This window comes from Miscanthus floridulus, chromosome 8, assembly GCF_019320115.1.
Source record: "Miscanthus floridulus cultivar M001 chromosome 8, ASM1932011v1, whole genome shotgun sequence".
Lineage (NCBI taxonomy): Eukaryota > Viridiplantae > Streptophyta > Magnoliopsida > Poales > Poaceae > Miscanthus > Miscanthus floridulus.
This window is the reverse complement of record NC_089587.1, coordinates 68689624-68703693: the sequence shown is the minus strand read 5'-3', so window position 1 is coordinate 68703693 and position 14070 is coordinate 68689624. Positions and strand designations below refer to the sequence as shown.

Below are 14070 nucleotides of genomic sequence, written 5' to 3'. Positions count from 1 at the left end.
TATTGCGCAAGAGGCCAAGGACTAATTGTTGGTGTAAATTGCCCCGTGCACTTTTTTTTTTTTTTTGAGAGAGAGGAATTGCCCGTGCACTTGCCAACCAAACCTAAACATTGTTCAAGAAAAGATATCATGTTGGGCTGTGAGATGCTAGACCAGATTAACCCAAGAGCCCAACATGAATGGCCTAGTCCTTGGACCGATAGAACAGGCATAAGTGTTTCCTCCTTGTTCCATTTGACGGCCCATATATTGGTGGAGCAGAAGACAAGCACCCAGGCCCATTCGGAGGAACTTGTTCAGGTGGGAGGATGCGGCCGCCGTGGCCAAAAAGTTCAGGTAGGTGTGAGTGGATATTATAACCTTTTTTTTTCCAATGGGCACACATGAGCATGACTTTTTGAGTAAAAAGTGAGAACGGCATATGTCAATTAGCGAATATACCACATTTCTGCACCTCCGTTGTGCTTCCATCTGACACTCGTGCACTTCAACCGTGGACGACATCATAACCGTGAATCCCTGATCTTCAAGTTTTATAATATAGATGAGGGTCCCACTTGACAGTACCCTGGCTGTTACTAATGTAGGAGTATAAACTAAAAATGTTTGGGCCCAACCGGCCAGCGGAGCTGAGGTCCATTGGCACGCCAGCACGTGAATTCGACTTGGACCCCTCTCTCTCCGGAGATGCCAGCGCCCGAACCGTTTGGACGGACGCTCGAGCGTGTTAGCCCGTTTCCGCGCCTGCTCGTTCGCGGCCCACGCCGCATGGATGTCTCCCACGCCGCCCGACAGCATGTGAGGATTGTCTGCCCGCTTGGTAGCACCCTAGCAGCTGCACCAGACGACTGCCGCGAGGGGTTCAATTAAGCATGTGCAACATCCGAGGTCTTTTTTTACAACATTAAGATGAAACACTTACGATATACGTCCGAAACAACCGAAACACTTACAACATACGTCTAAAACACTTGCAAAACACAAGTAAAACCTTGAAAACACGTGTGTAGGCATTGCAAAACATTACAACATCCAGATGAAAACACTTGCAGCATACATATGAAAACACTTTGAAACACTTGCATATAAGTATGCAACACCAAGATCTACTTTTGCAACATCCAGATGAAACACTTGCAACATACGTTTAAAACAGATGAAACATTTGGAACATACACTTGAAACATACGTGTATAGCAATTGCAACATGTGCAACATCTCGATCTACTTTTGCAACATCAATATAAACCACTTGCAACGTACCTCTGAAATACGCTTGCAACATGCGCTTTTAGTGCGATGTCACCTTGCTGTCTGGATGAATGGAGGCTCGTCGTTGCGGAGGTCGGCGGCGGCACAGAGGTTGCCGGTGACACGGAGGTCAGCGGCGGCACATGGAGCTCACAGCAGCGCAGAGGTCGGTGGTGGCGCTGGCATGTCGCCGGCGGATGGAGCGCAGCCACGGCAGGAGGCGCGACTCCGGGCGGGAGGGGGCAGTGGGCGGCGCGGTCTAGGGCGTGCACCACGCAACGTGGGCGGGCGCGAGGTGTCCGGTCCATCCGAATGCCCTATAGGGAGCATTTTCGCGCTCTCTCTCTCTCTTATTTTTTCCCTGTACGCAGACAAACTTTTAGTTCAATTCAAGTATTCAACCTCGACGGCCCATGGCCCACTAGAATTGAATTAATGAACATCATGCTCTGATGCTCCCATATTCAAATCACACGGAACTGTGCTTGTTAAGATCATGCCTTAAGGTCACATAGTTTTGGCATTTCATTCCGTCTTGGAGATCATGTAGACTAAAAGGAGGTGAAAGGGCCTATAGCCGAGTGGACGAAAGGGCCTCAGCCTAGAGGTTACAAGAGTACCTCAGGTCCTTGTTTGACTCCCCGTAGGAGCAAATATTTCAGGATTTGACGGCGTTGTGTTTTTAGTGGTAGGAGATATTCCTATCGACAACAAGACGCCTGTTGTGACTTTGTTAATCTCGAGTATTTCTCGGCCCAATCTTGGAAGATGCTCAAAGGAGTAGGATTTGCGAGCAAAAAGTTAATAGGTGTGAGTGAGCTTGCGTTATGAGTGTATGAGTTGTAGTGTATAATCACAAAAAATATAGACTAAAAGGAGACCTAATACTCTATGCATTACCACTTCTGGTCAAGTAAAGCCCGGTTTGGTAGTGCTCCTTGAGGGGCCTTAGCTCTGACTTTTTCGGTTTTTGAGGTGAAGTTTTGCCAAATGCTAGCTCAAGAAATGGTTGTACGAGAGAAGCACTAGAGGGGATAAACTATTTTCTTACTATAACGGTGAAGGCACGTAAACATGACTTCTTTGACTTCCTTCCAACTTCTTAAGTGAGGCCGGTTGCAAAGAAACCCTACTAAACATGGTCTAAAAGTATGACGTTTTATAGATCAAAGCGATTTATTTTGTGCAAGTTTTCTTTAGTTTAATCATCCATTTTATTTGGCTAGTGGTAGTACTCCTATGCCATGTTGACATGGCGTGACTATAAGGACTCAACAATTGTAAAGAAAAGCTTCTACTGGTTTGTCTGGTAGAGCTTCACTTCGAGCTTCTTCGAGCGGATTGCACAGAGCTCTACCAAATGGTTAAAATGAAGCTAGATTCTAGTGGAGAACTGATAAGAATCACTTCTCCATTTATATGTGAGCTTGGAGCTAAAAAAACTCCGCTCTCCATTGCTCCCGGTTTAATCGCCATCTAATCACTTCTCAGCTACTCCCCATCCTACTCATCCACCAGAATAAGTCCATTAGAGAATCAAAAAGTGAAGATCAAGAACAGGGAGGTGGTGTTCTATGAAACTGGCCCTAAAATGCACTCGCTTTGGACCTTTAGTCATGTTGTGTTTGTATTGAAAACACACAAGATGAGAAAAAATAGATTGCAAAAACCGGCAAAGAAATATTTTAGGCTAAAAACACACATACTAAAAAAAAATTGGGCCCATTTCAAGTAACAACGACCAGCTGACATCCATCGGCACGTCAGCATGTGCATTCTATTTGGACCTCCTCTCTTTTATTTTTTTTCGGAACTGAGATCTCTTTTATTTTTTTCCGGAACTAAAACAAATTTTTAGTTCAATTTCGGGTATTCAACCTCTACGGCCCATGGCCCCCAGAATTGAATGAACGCTGAAACAATGCACATGATGCTCCTCTGTTCAAAACACATGAAATCTGTGCTCGTTGAGATCATGCCATGTCTAAAGGTCACATAGTTTTGCCATTTCATCCCTGTCTTGGAGATAATGTAGTGAGAGACTCAATGCTCTATATGTTATCACCTCTGGTCAAGTAAAGCCCGGTTTGGTACTGCTTTTTGAGGAAATTGATCTCTGATGTTAGCTCAAGAAATGGCCATACGGGAAGACATAATAAATTATTTTTTTACTAAAATGGTGAAGGCACGTAAAAGTGTCTTCTTTGACTTCCTTTAACTTCTCGAGGAAAGCCGGTTGCAAAGAAACCTTGCTAAACATGGTCTAAATATATGACACTTTATTAGAGATTAAAGAAGCTTGTTTTGTGTAAGTTTTTCTTAGTTGTAGCATCCGATTTCTTTGGCCAGTGGTAATACTCCTAAGGGCATGTACAACCCACAGACGGAAGGTCGTCTCCAAGAGACTGGTATCTGACATTTAGATAAGTAAAAAGACAGATCATACAACTCAGAGACGAGGGGTCGTCTGCAAGCATTTTAATGCTTCGCATGTTGCCAAGATAAATGGTGAATATCAATTTGTATACCATTGTGTTGCCGTTTTATAAAAAATGATTCAAGCATGAATATCAACTTGCTACCATATGTGCTCGAATAAACAAACATGCATAAACAGGCTATTCGTTTTCTAAGTGCCATCTAGTTTTTAGGAAAAAATCATCACATTCAGAAACTGCATGCCATCCAATTTTATAGAAAAAAAACGGCACATTTAGTTTTCTGCAGTACAGAAACTGCATGCCATCTGCAGTTTTCAGAAATCAGTACATGTATAAACTTAACAGCACAGAAACTTAACTGAAAGTTCAAGGACATACTGCAAGTTCACACTATTTAGATAGTTTCAGGAAGCATTACATGGGTATGTCCTCTGTAAGCTCACACATACTGCAATGACTTCAGTTCATCTCCAAGTTCACACATACATAGTTTCAGGAAGCATTTCAGGACATACTGCAATGACTTCAGTTAGTCTCCAAGCTTTTCTAAGACTTAAGTTCCTAAAAATTGCATATAGCAGACAATTGTTATTCACTATCTGTAACCTTTATGTAAAACCTGTTCTGTCAAGGTAGCCACTACTATATCATAGCCTCATATGTAATCTTTTCTGTAAAACCTGTTCTGTAACCTTTTTCTGTAAAACCTGTTCCTAAAAATTGCAGATAGCAGATTTAACTTTCTCAGCCTCATATCCATCGAATCTTACAACCTGAATTTGTCGTTTCCAAAATTGTCAGACTCAATAATTTGCCCTGAGAACAATTGAGATATTGGAGTGAACCTTTTCACCAGACAGTCATCAGACCCAAAAGGTTGCAAGCAGTGGCCAGTGGGTTTGCTTATGAAGCAGCAGTTCCTCTTCTCCACGACGCAAGGCACGACGGACGACAGTGGTGCCATCATGCAGCCGGGGGCCTTCCGTGGGAGCGGAGACGGGCCTCATCAGCGGCGTGCTGTCCAGCGTGGACGTAGACAAGCTAGGCAGACGACCTGTAGACGACGAGCAATACATGGATGCGCTGGGGCCTGACGAGGACCGTGGCGGCGCAGCCCTGCTCCTCCTCGGCCGCCTTGACCTGGCGAGGCAGGGCACCTCCCCAGAGCCGGTGGTGCGGCGCAGGGCTCTGCGGCCTACGACGGGAGCGGACACCAGCGCCGGCGCTGAAGGATGGAATGCGACAACACCGGCGACATAGGGAGGTGGGGAAAGATTTGGCGCGAGATTTCCCTCAGCCGCGTACCGGAACCGCGTGCGCGTGCACTGGATCCGTGCTCTCGGCTTGGGGATGCCGGCGACCCGTACAACGCTGTTGGAGGCAGCGTCTCGGCCTCGGGCCATGCGACTTCCCCGTCGTCTCGCGAGACGACGCATACCCCGTCTCCTAGCATCGGCGAGGTGTTTTCTGCGAAATTTACGTCGTGGAGACGGACTCAAGAGACCCGTTATACATGCCCTAAGCCATGTCAACATGTCATGACTATAGGAACCCAACAAATGTAAACAAAAACTCCATAAAGACTCAAATGAGCACTAAATTCTATTTGGTGGAGCTCCGCTCCTATCTTCTTCGAGTAGATTTTGCGAAGCTCTACCAAACGACTAAAATGCAGGTCGATTCTAATGGAGAGTTGACAAGAATCACCTCTTCATTTACATTACGAACTGGGAACTTAAAAAACTTGCTCTCTACTGCTCCACGTTCCACCACCATCTTGATCACTTCTCAGCTGCTCCCCATTGTACTCTCCACTATAATAATTCGATAAAAAATCAAAGAGTGAAGTTTAACAATCAGGAGTTGTTCTAGGAAACTAGCCCTAAAATGAACTCGCTCTGGACCTCTGGTCATGTTGTTAAAACGCATAAGATGGGAAACTATAAGATTGCAAAATATGCCAAAAAATTCTTCTAGGCTAAAACAAACAAGACAACAAGACACATAATAATAAAAAAACACAATCATATATATATATATTCCTATTTCGAGGAACAAAAACACATGACAAAAGGTACAACTACTACTAACTTGTCATGTTTTTTTAGCGCAACAAAAACAAATGCCCTGTTCGCTTGGTTGATAAGACATGACAAAAAATACTGTTTGCTAATTTATTGTGAGAGAAAAATATTATTTATTGGCTAAAAAATACGCTTATAAGCTAGAGGATCAAGTAAAAGTTGATGTAGGCCTGATCGGCTGCACTACTTCCCTCGCTCCGTTACGGCGGGTGCGGGGATCTGAATCGAACGGCGACAGAGCAAGGAGCAGGAGCCGCGGTGTCGACAGGGACCCTCCACCGGCCGCTATAAAAGCCTCCCCGCGAGGCCGGCGGGCGGCCCTGCTGAGTTCTCTCACCCGGTGGCGGAGGCAGCCCCCAAAAGCCCGCAAGCCAAATTCCCCAACCCCCACCACCTCCACACTCCAGTAAGCTCCCCGCCTCCTCCCCCCTCGATCTCCCTCCAATTCGTTCTGCTTCTGCTGCTGCAACTGAATCGAATCGCTCCACTGCTGCTACTACTACTACTAATCTCTCTATACTACTACTGCTTGCTCCTGTTTCAATCGATCAATCAATCATGCCGCGCGTAGGTTTTTTCGGGCGCAAAGGTAACGAACGATTACGAGCCCCGGTTTCCCGACCCCCCGCCGCCAGATCCGCAGCGATTCCGTCCGCCCGACGCGAGTTCCCGTGTGTATTATTTTTCCCGTGGATTTTTGTGTGTGATTTTTTGGGGATTTTTTTTTGCCTGGTCTAGGGTTAGGGTTTGTGGGCGGCGATGTCGGATCGACAGCCGTCGGAGGAGCCGGAGGAGCAGGTGGACCTGGAGGGGGACGACGACGGCATGGACGACGACGACGGCGGGTACCGCCGCCGCAGCAGCCGGGACGACTCGGAGGAGCCCGAGGAGGACGACGACAATGACGAGCGCCACGGCGACGGCGACGGCCGCGGGGACGACGACGCCGGGATGGAGCCGGAGCCGGCCGGAGGAGGCGGCGGAAAAGGCGGGGACGAGACGGGCAAGGGGGCCGACGCCGCCGCGGGTAGCGGGCCCGAGGACGAGGAGGAGAGGAGCAAGTGGGACGAGCTGCTCGCCCTGCCGCCCCATGGCTCCCAGATCTTCATTGGCGGCCTGCCCCGCGACATCACGGAGGACGACCTCCGCGAGCTGTGCGAGCCGTTGGGAGAAATCTACGAGGTCAGTTTCACGAATCCATCCTCTTGTTTCTTACCGTCAGCTTGCTACATGCATGGAGTTGTAATGTGCGTCTCTGCTGCGAATCGAATGGCAGGTGAGGTTGACCAAAGATAAGGACACCAACGAGAACAAGGGGTTCGCCTTTGTCACCTTCACCGACAAGGACGCGGCGCAGAGTGCCATCGAGGATGTGCAAGACAGGGAGTACAAGGTAGCTACTAGCGCAGCCGATTGTTCTGCATAACATGAGTTTCCGCATTCTGTCATGTGTTCTGCGCATTGCGATTATATACGATGGTTGTTTTTGGTGCTGCAGGGGAGGACTTTGCGGTGCTCTCTGGCGCAGGCAAAACACAGGCTGTTTATTGGGAATGTGCCCAAGGGGCTGAGCGAGGAGGAGCTGACCAACATTATCAAGGGGAAGGGGCCAGGTGTTGTCAACATTGAGATGTTTAAGGTGTGCTTTGTGGTTTTGTGCTTGTCTTCGTCTGTACAGAGCATGAGTTCTGGATTCATTAATGGTGAGATGCTGTTGCACAGGATCAGCATGACCCGAACCGTAACCGTGGCTTCCTCTTTGTTGAGTATTATAACCACGCCTGCGCAGAATATGCCAGGCAGAAGCTTTCATCACGAAGCTTCAAGGTTGATGGGAGCCAATTGACTGTTAGTTGGGCTGAACCTAAGGGTTCAACAGATCCTTCATCTGCAGCTGCTCAGGTAGACATTTGGGCTAAAATGAAAATTTCAAATCCTATATGTATTGTTATATTTCAAGTTTTATTAGGCCTTTTTGGTTTTGCAACGTTAGTCTTATGCAAGTCTGCCTATCGTTCTAGATGAATTGGGCAATTTGGATGTTAATGAATTTATGTTTGCCTTTTCTGCTGTCATAATCTGTTAGGAACCAGATGTAGATGTAGCCACTGGAAAATGAAAAACAAAAGAAGTATCAAGTATTTGGGGCTTAATGGTTGTATTTGTTGATTAGTCATTTTCTCACTTGGATAGTTCGATAAAAGGTTTAGTGCCTTTTATCATGCCTGATGAGTTTATAGTGTTTAAATGCTATGTGGGCATGATTTGTAGTGCATAACCTCCTCTTAGATTGCTTAGATAGCTGTAGGTTGTATGTTCTGCCTTGATCAACGCTTATCTTTGAAGTTATCTGTGTTTATTGATAATACGTGTCTGTATTGTCAGACTTATGAATCTTAGAGTCTTACATTTTATATTAATTGGGATATATTGAAGAATAGATATTCTAGTCTAAAGAAAAAAACCCTCATCTGGTTGCATGTGAAGTCCAGTACCATGCAAGATCTAGAATGTTTATTCAACATTTTAACCATTCTTTTCATAATGTATGCAAAAAATACATAATTATACATAAATGAATTACGAATTGAGTGCTTCATGTGAATTCTTAAGAAATCATTGTGCAAAAATTATTGTTGATTGTGTAGACTTGCAAGTTAATGTACTGATTGACTTGCCATTGGTTCAACATGCGCTAGCTGTATACTTTTATTCGATTAGTTGTGTGTCCTGTTTGTTTAGAACAATCTTGGCTTGTAATTTTTCATATGCAGAAATTTACACTCAGTCCTTTCCTTTTGGCTGTGGATTTTAATATTTGCTACAATTATGCAGGTGAAGACTATATATGTGAAGAACCTACCTGAGAATGTTTCTAAAGAGAAGATCAAGGATCTGTTTGACAAACATGGAGAGGTCACAAAAATCGTCCTACCTCCTGCCAAGGCTGGGCATAAGAGGGATTTTGGCTTTGTTCACTTTGCTGAGAGATCAAGCGCACTGAAGGCAGTTAAAGGAAGTGAAAAATATGAAATTGATGGTAAACTCCCTCCCTGTTATCATCCAGTATCCTGTGGAATTTATTGTCGTAGCAGCAGCACAATTAGAATTTGTTTTTGACCAAATTAATCAGAAATTATTCATAGTTGAATCACTTTAAAATCACATCAGTTTCTATTGGTGATGATACTGATTACATGGGCACCTCTCAGCTTGCAGTACAATTGTGTGGCATGAGTGAGTTTATTTAGATCCTGAGGGCCATTTATTGGTATAAAAGGAGTTTTAGTTGCTAGAACTGCGTACTGTGTCATAAATAGATCCATCTTAGATGTAACCTTGGGCTTACTAATGCAGGTCAAGTACTGGAAGTATCCATGGCCAAACCTTTGGCAGATAAGAAACCTGATCATTCACACAGGTCTGGAGGAGGCCCTAACTATCCTCTTCCTTCCTATGGTGGTGGCTACATGGGAGATCCGTATGGTGCTTATGGTGGCAGCGGTCCTGCATACAACCAGGTGATCCAACCTAACCATTCAGACAATCGCATGTTTGCAATACTGCAATGTGTTATTTTGCTTTATTAACATAATACTTTTGGCAGCCAATGATATATGGCAGAGGTCCAGCACCGGCAGGAATGAGGATGGTGCCGATGGTGCTTCCCGATGGTCGCCTTGGCTATGTCCTGTAAGACCATTTGTCTACAACACAGCACCCATCGAGGCTCAATGTCTGTCTAAGCACATATTTGCAGTTTGTGACAGCATGCTCTTCTGTTGACAGGCAACAACCTGGTGGAATGCCGCCTCCACCCCCACCGCGGAGGGGTGGTGACCGAAGAGACAGTGGCAGAGGCGGCGAAGGGCACAGCCGGCGATATCGCCCTTACTAGCTTTGCCCTTGTGCGCTCTACTCCCATCACCGTGTGAAGTGTTTGTTAACTTAATGAGATGAGATAGGAGCTTGTGTTCTTGTTCCAGTATAAGGTCTGCAATGGCATGATACCAATACCATCTGTTTCTTCGGTAACTTAATTTTATCATGCAGCGCATGTGACTTGAAACTCTGTGATAGCCTTGTATTGCTTCCTGCCTTCTGGCACCTGTAGTAGTGAACTGATGAAAGAAGTACCTGTGGACTCTGAAGCTTTGTTGGCTTAGAGTGATTATTTTGCTGTCTTCTATGGGTTGATGTCTTGCATCTTGGCGCAATAAACATAAAACTACAGTTGAAGGCTTCTGTTTTTTGAATTCTGGTTTTGTGTGATTGAACGGCCTCTTGTTAACAGGACATGTGCACAGAACAGAACAAACTGAAACCAAAAGTGGTGCGTGGATGCCACAGGACTCTTACCAGCCCCTGCGTTTAAACTTTTAAAAAATGTTATCGAGCAAATTCTACTACTTGCTGTATTCCGTAGGTTGCAGGCTTCATTTTTAACCTCCTTTGGCATGACTTTTCTATCGGCTTAGTTACGAAACGGGGACACAAGAACGGCTTCTGAAGCCAAAATCAAGTTAAAAACGGTGGCTGAAGCCAAGAAATGACTTCTACAACTAAAAACGGCTCAAGAACTGACTTCTACGGCTAAAGTCAAGTAAAAAACTACCGAAATATGACCTTTTGTGGTTTCTCCATTTTCAAAGAATTTATGCCGAGCCACTGTTCTCTTTTACCTTGGTGCAACTGTTTGATATATTTTTGTGTGAACTGGAGTTGAAGCTAACTTGTTTCTGAATTCTGGTTTTTATGATTGAACGACCTCTTGTGGACAAAACATGAGTTCCACAGGACTACTCAGAAAGTTGTTTTTATTTTTAATTTTGAATAAATTCTACAACCACAATTGAAAATTTCAAAGGTTGCTTTTATGATCGAACGCCCCTCTTGTTTATAAAGGATGAGTTCCACGGAACTACCGGTGGCTGTTTTATAAAGTCGTTTTTTCTAAAAAACCAAGTAAATTCTACGAGCGCACGTGAATTTTTTTCAAAAGGTCTTGTACGTAGGCTGGTTTGGATATGATGCCTAATGTTCTGTTTGGATTATATGGTCCAAAAGTTAGTTTTTTTTAGAATGGTCTAAAATTTTGTTGATAAAGTTAGTAACTAAACTTTAGACCATTTTAGGTCCGTGTGATCGGACGAACTAATGATTTTTTTTTTTATTTTGGTGGGGATGGCTAAACTTTAGGTATCACTTTAGGCCACCTATTTAGGCTATGTTCGGCTTACCCCATATTCGGCTTGTTCGGCTTCTTTTTCCAGCCAGAACAGTGTTTTCCTCTCACAACAATTCAGCCGGAACAGTGTTTTCAGCCAGTTTCAGCCAAGTTTCAGACCAGCAAACGAGGCCTTAGAGTCTTATAAGAGCTAAAATTGTTTAAAAGGTTAGTGTCTAAACTCTAGAACATAAGATCCAAAGTTTTAAACAGACCCTAAAAAGTGTCTAGTAACCCAACAGGGAGTTGGCACTTGACACCGGCAGAATAAATAGTATACAATGAAATAAATACGGTGCAACGTGATAATAAATAGTATACAATGAAATAAATACGGAGTACGTCGGAGCACAGGTCCATCCCAAATCCGTCATACTAGTACCGGCAGAATCGGCGAAATACACGTACACCCAGACCCAGACCCGGCACGACTGACGGGGGAGCTCTCTTCGGCCAAGCCTTTTGCCCCGACGCTCCCACACTGTCACACAACACGCACGACCCGACGAGACTAGGAGGAATACACGACACGACACGGAGTCACGGACACGATACGACGCCTGGCAAACAGCAGCAGCATCTGCCTCAATACTTGGCGGTGCCGGCGAAGTAGGCGAGCACGCCGACGAGCGGCGCGTTGATGTAGGTGGCGGGCTCGGTCTGGCCGTAGCTGTCGCGGTCGTCGACGAACCCGTCGCGCGCGTCGGGGCCACCCACGACGGCGCCCACCAGCACGTTGGCGTCGGGCGCCGCCGAGTGCAGGTACGCGAACCCCTGGTCGCATCCGATGCGCGCCGGGTGGGCGCGCACCGACGGCAACGACGCGCCGCGGTGGTGCAGCCGGCGCGGGTACCGGTCCCCGAACCCCACCATGAACGACGTCCCCGCCGGGTTCTTCCCCAGGATGTAGTCCACCTGCCGCTTCGCCAGCGCGACGAGCTCGGCCGGCGCCACCTCGCCGCCGCCGCAGGCCACGGTGGCGCCGGCGGACCGGAGGTATTTCGCGTACGCCAGGAGGAGGAACGTCGTCGTCGTCACGTACTGCATGTTGCTGCCGCCTTCCCTGTAGATGAGCCCGCCCGGCGTGTACTGCCCGGCCTGGAACCCGGCGGCGCCTGGCACCAGCGAGCAGATGTAGCTGTCGGAGTGCGCCTTGTACAGCTGCAGCCCGGGGACGTTCCGTCTCCGGTCCCGCCGGAGCACGCCCCTCGCCAGCAGCACCTTGGTGCCGATGCGCTTGTCGTCCCAGCTAAACGAGTAGTCGTCGTTCCCGGCGCCGTCCTGGGCGCCGTTGGCGCGCACGTACGCCATGAACGACGCATTCCCGGACGCGCGGTGCAGCCATGCGGCCGCCCACAGGAGCTCGTCCTCGTACCCGGAGTATGAGCAGTAGAACGGGCACACCGCGGCGCTGAGTGCGCCCTCGCTGTACGAGCCCCGGTGTCGGTCGGCGAGCTCGAACGCCACCACGGCGGCGCGGAGAAGGCGCGCCGCGTACACCGGGTCGGCGCGGCGGAACGCGACGGCGGAGGCGGCCAGCGCCGCCGCCGTCTCGGCGGCCACGTCGGACCCCGGGGTGGAGGAGGTGACGGAGTACACGGCCCGCGGCGTGTCCATGTCCTCCGGCCGCTCCCAGCACTTGTGGTCCTGACCCGGGTCGCCCACCTGGACGTAGAGCGTGCCCGGGGTGGAGGTCGCGGCCTTGAGGAGGTAGTCCGCGCCCCAGCGCACGGCGGCGCGGGCGTGCGGGAGGTCGGACCCCATGTACTTGCCGAAGTCCGCCACGCTCCATGCTAGCATTGTCGTGGTGAACGCCATCGGTAGGCCGAACTTCATGTTGTCGCCGGCGTCGTAGTACCCGCCCACCAGATCCACCTGCCGGAAGCCGGATACATAGAGGTCGTCAGTCATCCCTGCGTGGACAATGCGAGCGACAGAGAGAGACACAAGACTAGTAGGAGCATTGGCAGTATTACGTTGTGCTGGGCGCCGTCGGTGAGGCCGGAGTCGCCGCGCCAGGGCATGCGGTTGCCCGGCGGCAGCTTGCCGGAGCGCTGGCCCTCGAAGTAGATGATGGACTTGGCGAGCGCGTCGGCGTAGTTGAAGGCCGCGGCGAGGTCCGGGGCGAGGAGGAGGAGGAGCAGGACGGCGCTCAAGCTGAGCAACCTGCTCCGGGGCTGCTCCATGGCGGCTGGCTGGCTAGTGACAGTTGGGTAGTGTGGGGTGTGGGGTGGTGGGTCTCCGCCTCTCCGGAGCAGAGTGGGGGAGTGTGAGAGTGACAGCCGCCTCGCCTCCCTATTTGTAGAATGGGAGCGGCCGGCAAAGACGGTTAAGTTAGTTGGACCCGAAGCTTTTTTGTGGCAAGACCGGTATCAGCTGCGAGAAAACGGGGAGTTGGGAGACATGATGCAGTGGAGTGCTGCAGTGCATGCAGGAGTTAATTACAGAGGAAAAGGGGGCAGAAGAATCCCAAGAAGACCGCAAATTTGACCGGAGTCCGGAGTGACTTTCGGCTTGAGGAATGATCGTCGGGAAGTGTGAACAATTAAAATTTAGCTTATACTAAAATATTGTAAAAGAAAAATATTGTTCCATGACTGAAAAGTAACACCGTTCCATGGCTAATCCATCGCTGAAAGATAACACTGTTCCATGACTGAAAAGTAGCTTAAACGATTCTTTATAAGAGACTTTTTTTTATAATAGAAGAAGACAACTAGCTACTGTCTCGCAAAAAGGAAAATGTAGGTCCTTTTCCAAGGCCACTAGAATTTCACATTCTATTTTTTTTTACACTTTGTAACCAAGCCTTGTCCTTGTACTACTTTCCAGACAGGGCCAATGTTGGCAGTGAGATTGAGCTGAGACATGGTGACATGGTAGGGGTACAGTAATAAACTGTCCTCTACTAATCCTGCGGTTTCCTTGCGGGCGGCTGCCTGAATCGACGCCGTACTCCCTCCCTCCCTCCCTCGCCTGGAAAGCCAAAGCCAGATGGAGTTGGCCGGTGCCGGGTGCGGCGCAAAGGAGAAAAAGCTGCCGGCTGCCGGCTGCCGCGGGCACGGGA

At 48.1% G+C, this 14070-nt stretch overlaps 2 protein-coding genes across 5 annotated transcripts; one reads left to right on the top strand and one right to left on the bottom strand.

The window, feature by feature from the left end:
* The first annotated feature begins 6065 nt into the window (after window positions 1-6065).
* Window positions 6066-10032, top strand: LOC136476623 (heterogeneous nuclear ribonucleoprotein Q-like). Of its 4 annotated transcripts, none has more exons than XM_066474537.1 (9): window positions 6066-6182; window positions 6515-6958; window positions 7053-7169; window positions 7275-7415; window positions 7505-7678; window positions 8612-8816; window positions 9134-9297; window positions 9384-9469; window positions 9566-10032. In XM_066474537.1, the coding sequence occupies exons 2-9, from the start codon at window positions 6536-6538 to the stop codon at window positions 9672-9674; spliced, it is 1419 nt and encodes a 472-aa protein (XP_066330634.1). In that variant the 5' UTR covers window positions 6066-6182; window positions 6515-6535; the 3' UTR covers window positions 9675-10032. The 4 variants fall into 4 exon arrangements, with proteins under 4 accessions (XP_066330634.1, XP_066330631.1, XP_066330633.1 ...); XM_066474534.1 differs by having other exon boundaries at window positions 7499-7678; XM_066474536.1 differs by lacking the exon at window positions 6066-6182 and adding an exon at window positions 6196-6365 and having other exon boundaries at window positions 7499-7678.
* A 1328-nt stretch (window positions 10033-11360) lies between these two features.
* Window positions 11361-13216, bottom strand: LOC136476622 (endoglucanase 19-like). Its single transcript, XM_066474533.1, has 2 exons — window positions 12980-13216; window positions 11361-12878 (listed from the first exon to the last, which is right to left on the bottom strand). Exons 1-2 carry the CDS (start codon window positions 13187-13189, stop codon window positions 11589-11591), a joined length of 1500 nt encoding a protein of 499 aa, XP_066330630.1. The 5' UTR covers window positions 13190-13216; the 3' UTR covers window positions 11361-11588.
* Window positions 13217-14070: the final 854 nt, after the last annotated feature.

What these genes read in the sequence shown, in the direction of transcription:
- LOC136476623 (XM_066474534.1), top strand. Translation starts at nt 6,536, where the DNA reads ATGTCGGATCGACAGCCGTCGGAGGAGCCGGAGGAGCAGGTGGACCTG. An exon ending in TCAACATTGAGATGTTTAAG is followed by an intron (nt 7,416 to 7,498) that starts GTGTGCTTTGTG and finishes GCTGTTGCACAG; the next exon opens with GATCAGCATGACCCGAACCG. An exon ending in GCGGTCCTGCATACAACCAG is followed by an intron (nt 9,298 to 9,383) that starts GTGATCCAACCT and finishes TACTTTTGGCAG; the next exon opens with CCAATGATATATGGCAGAGG.
- LOC136476622 (XM_066474533.1), bottom strand. Translation starts at nt 13,189, where the DNA reads ATGGAGCAGCCCCGGAGCAGGTTGCTCAGCTTGAGCGCCGTCCTGCTC. An exon ending in CCGACGGCGCCCAGCACAAC is followed by an intron (nt 12,879 to 12,979) that starts GTAATACTGCCA and finishes GGCTTCCGGCAG; the next exon opens with GTGGATCTGGTGGGCGGGTA.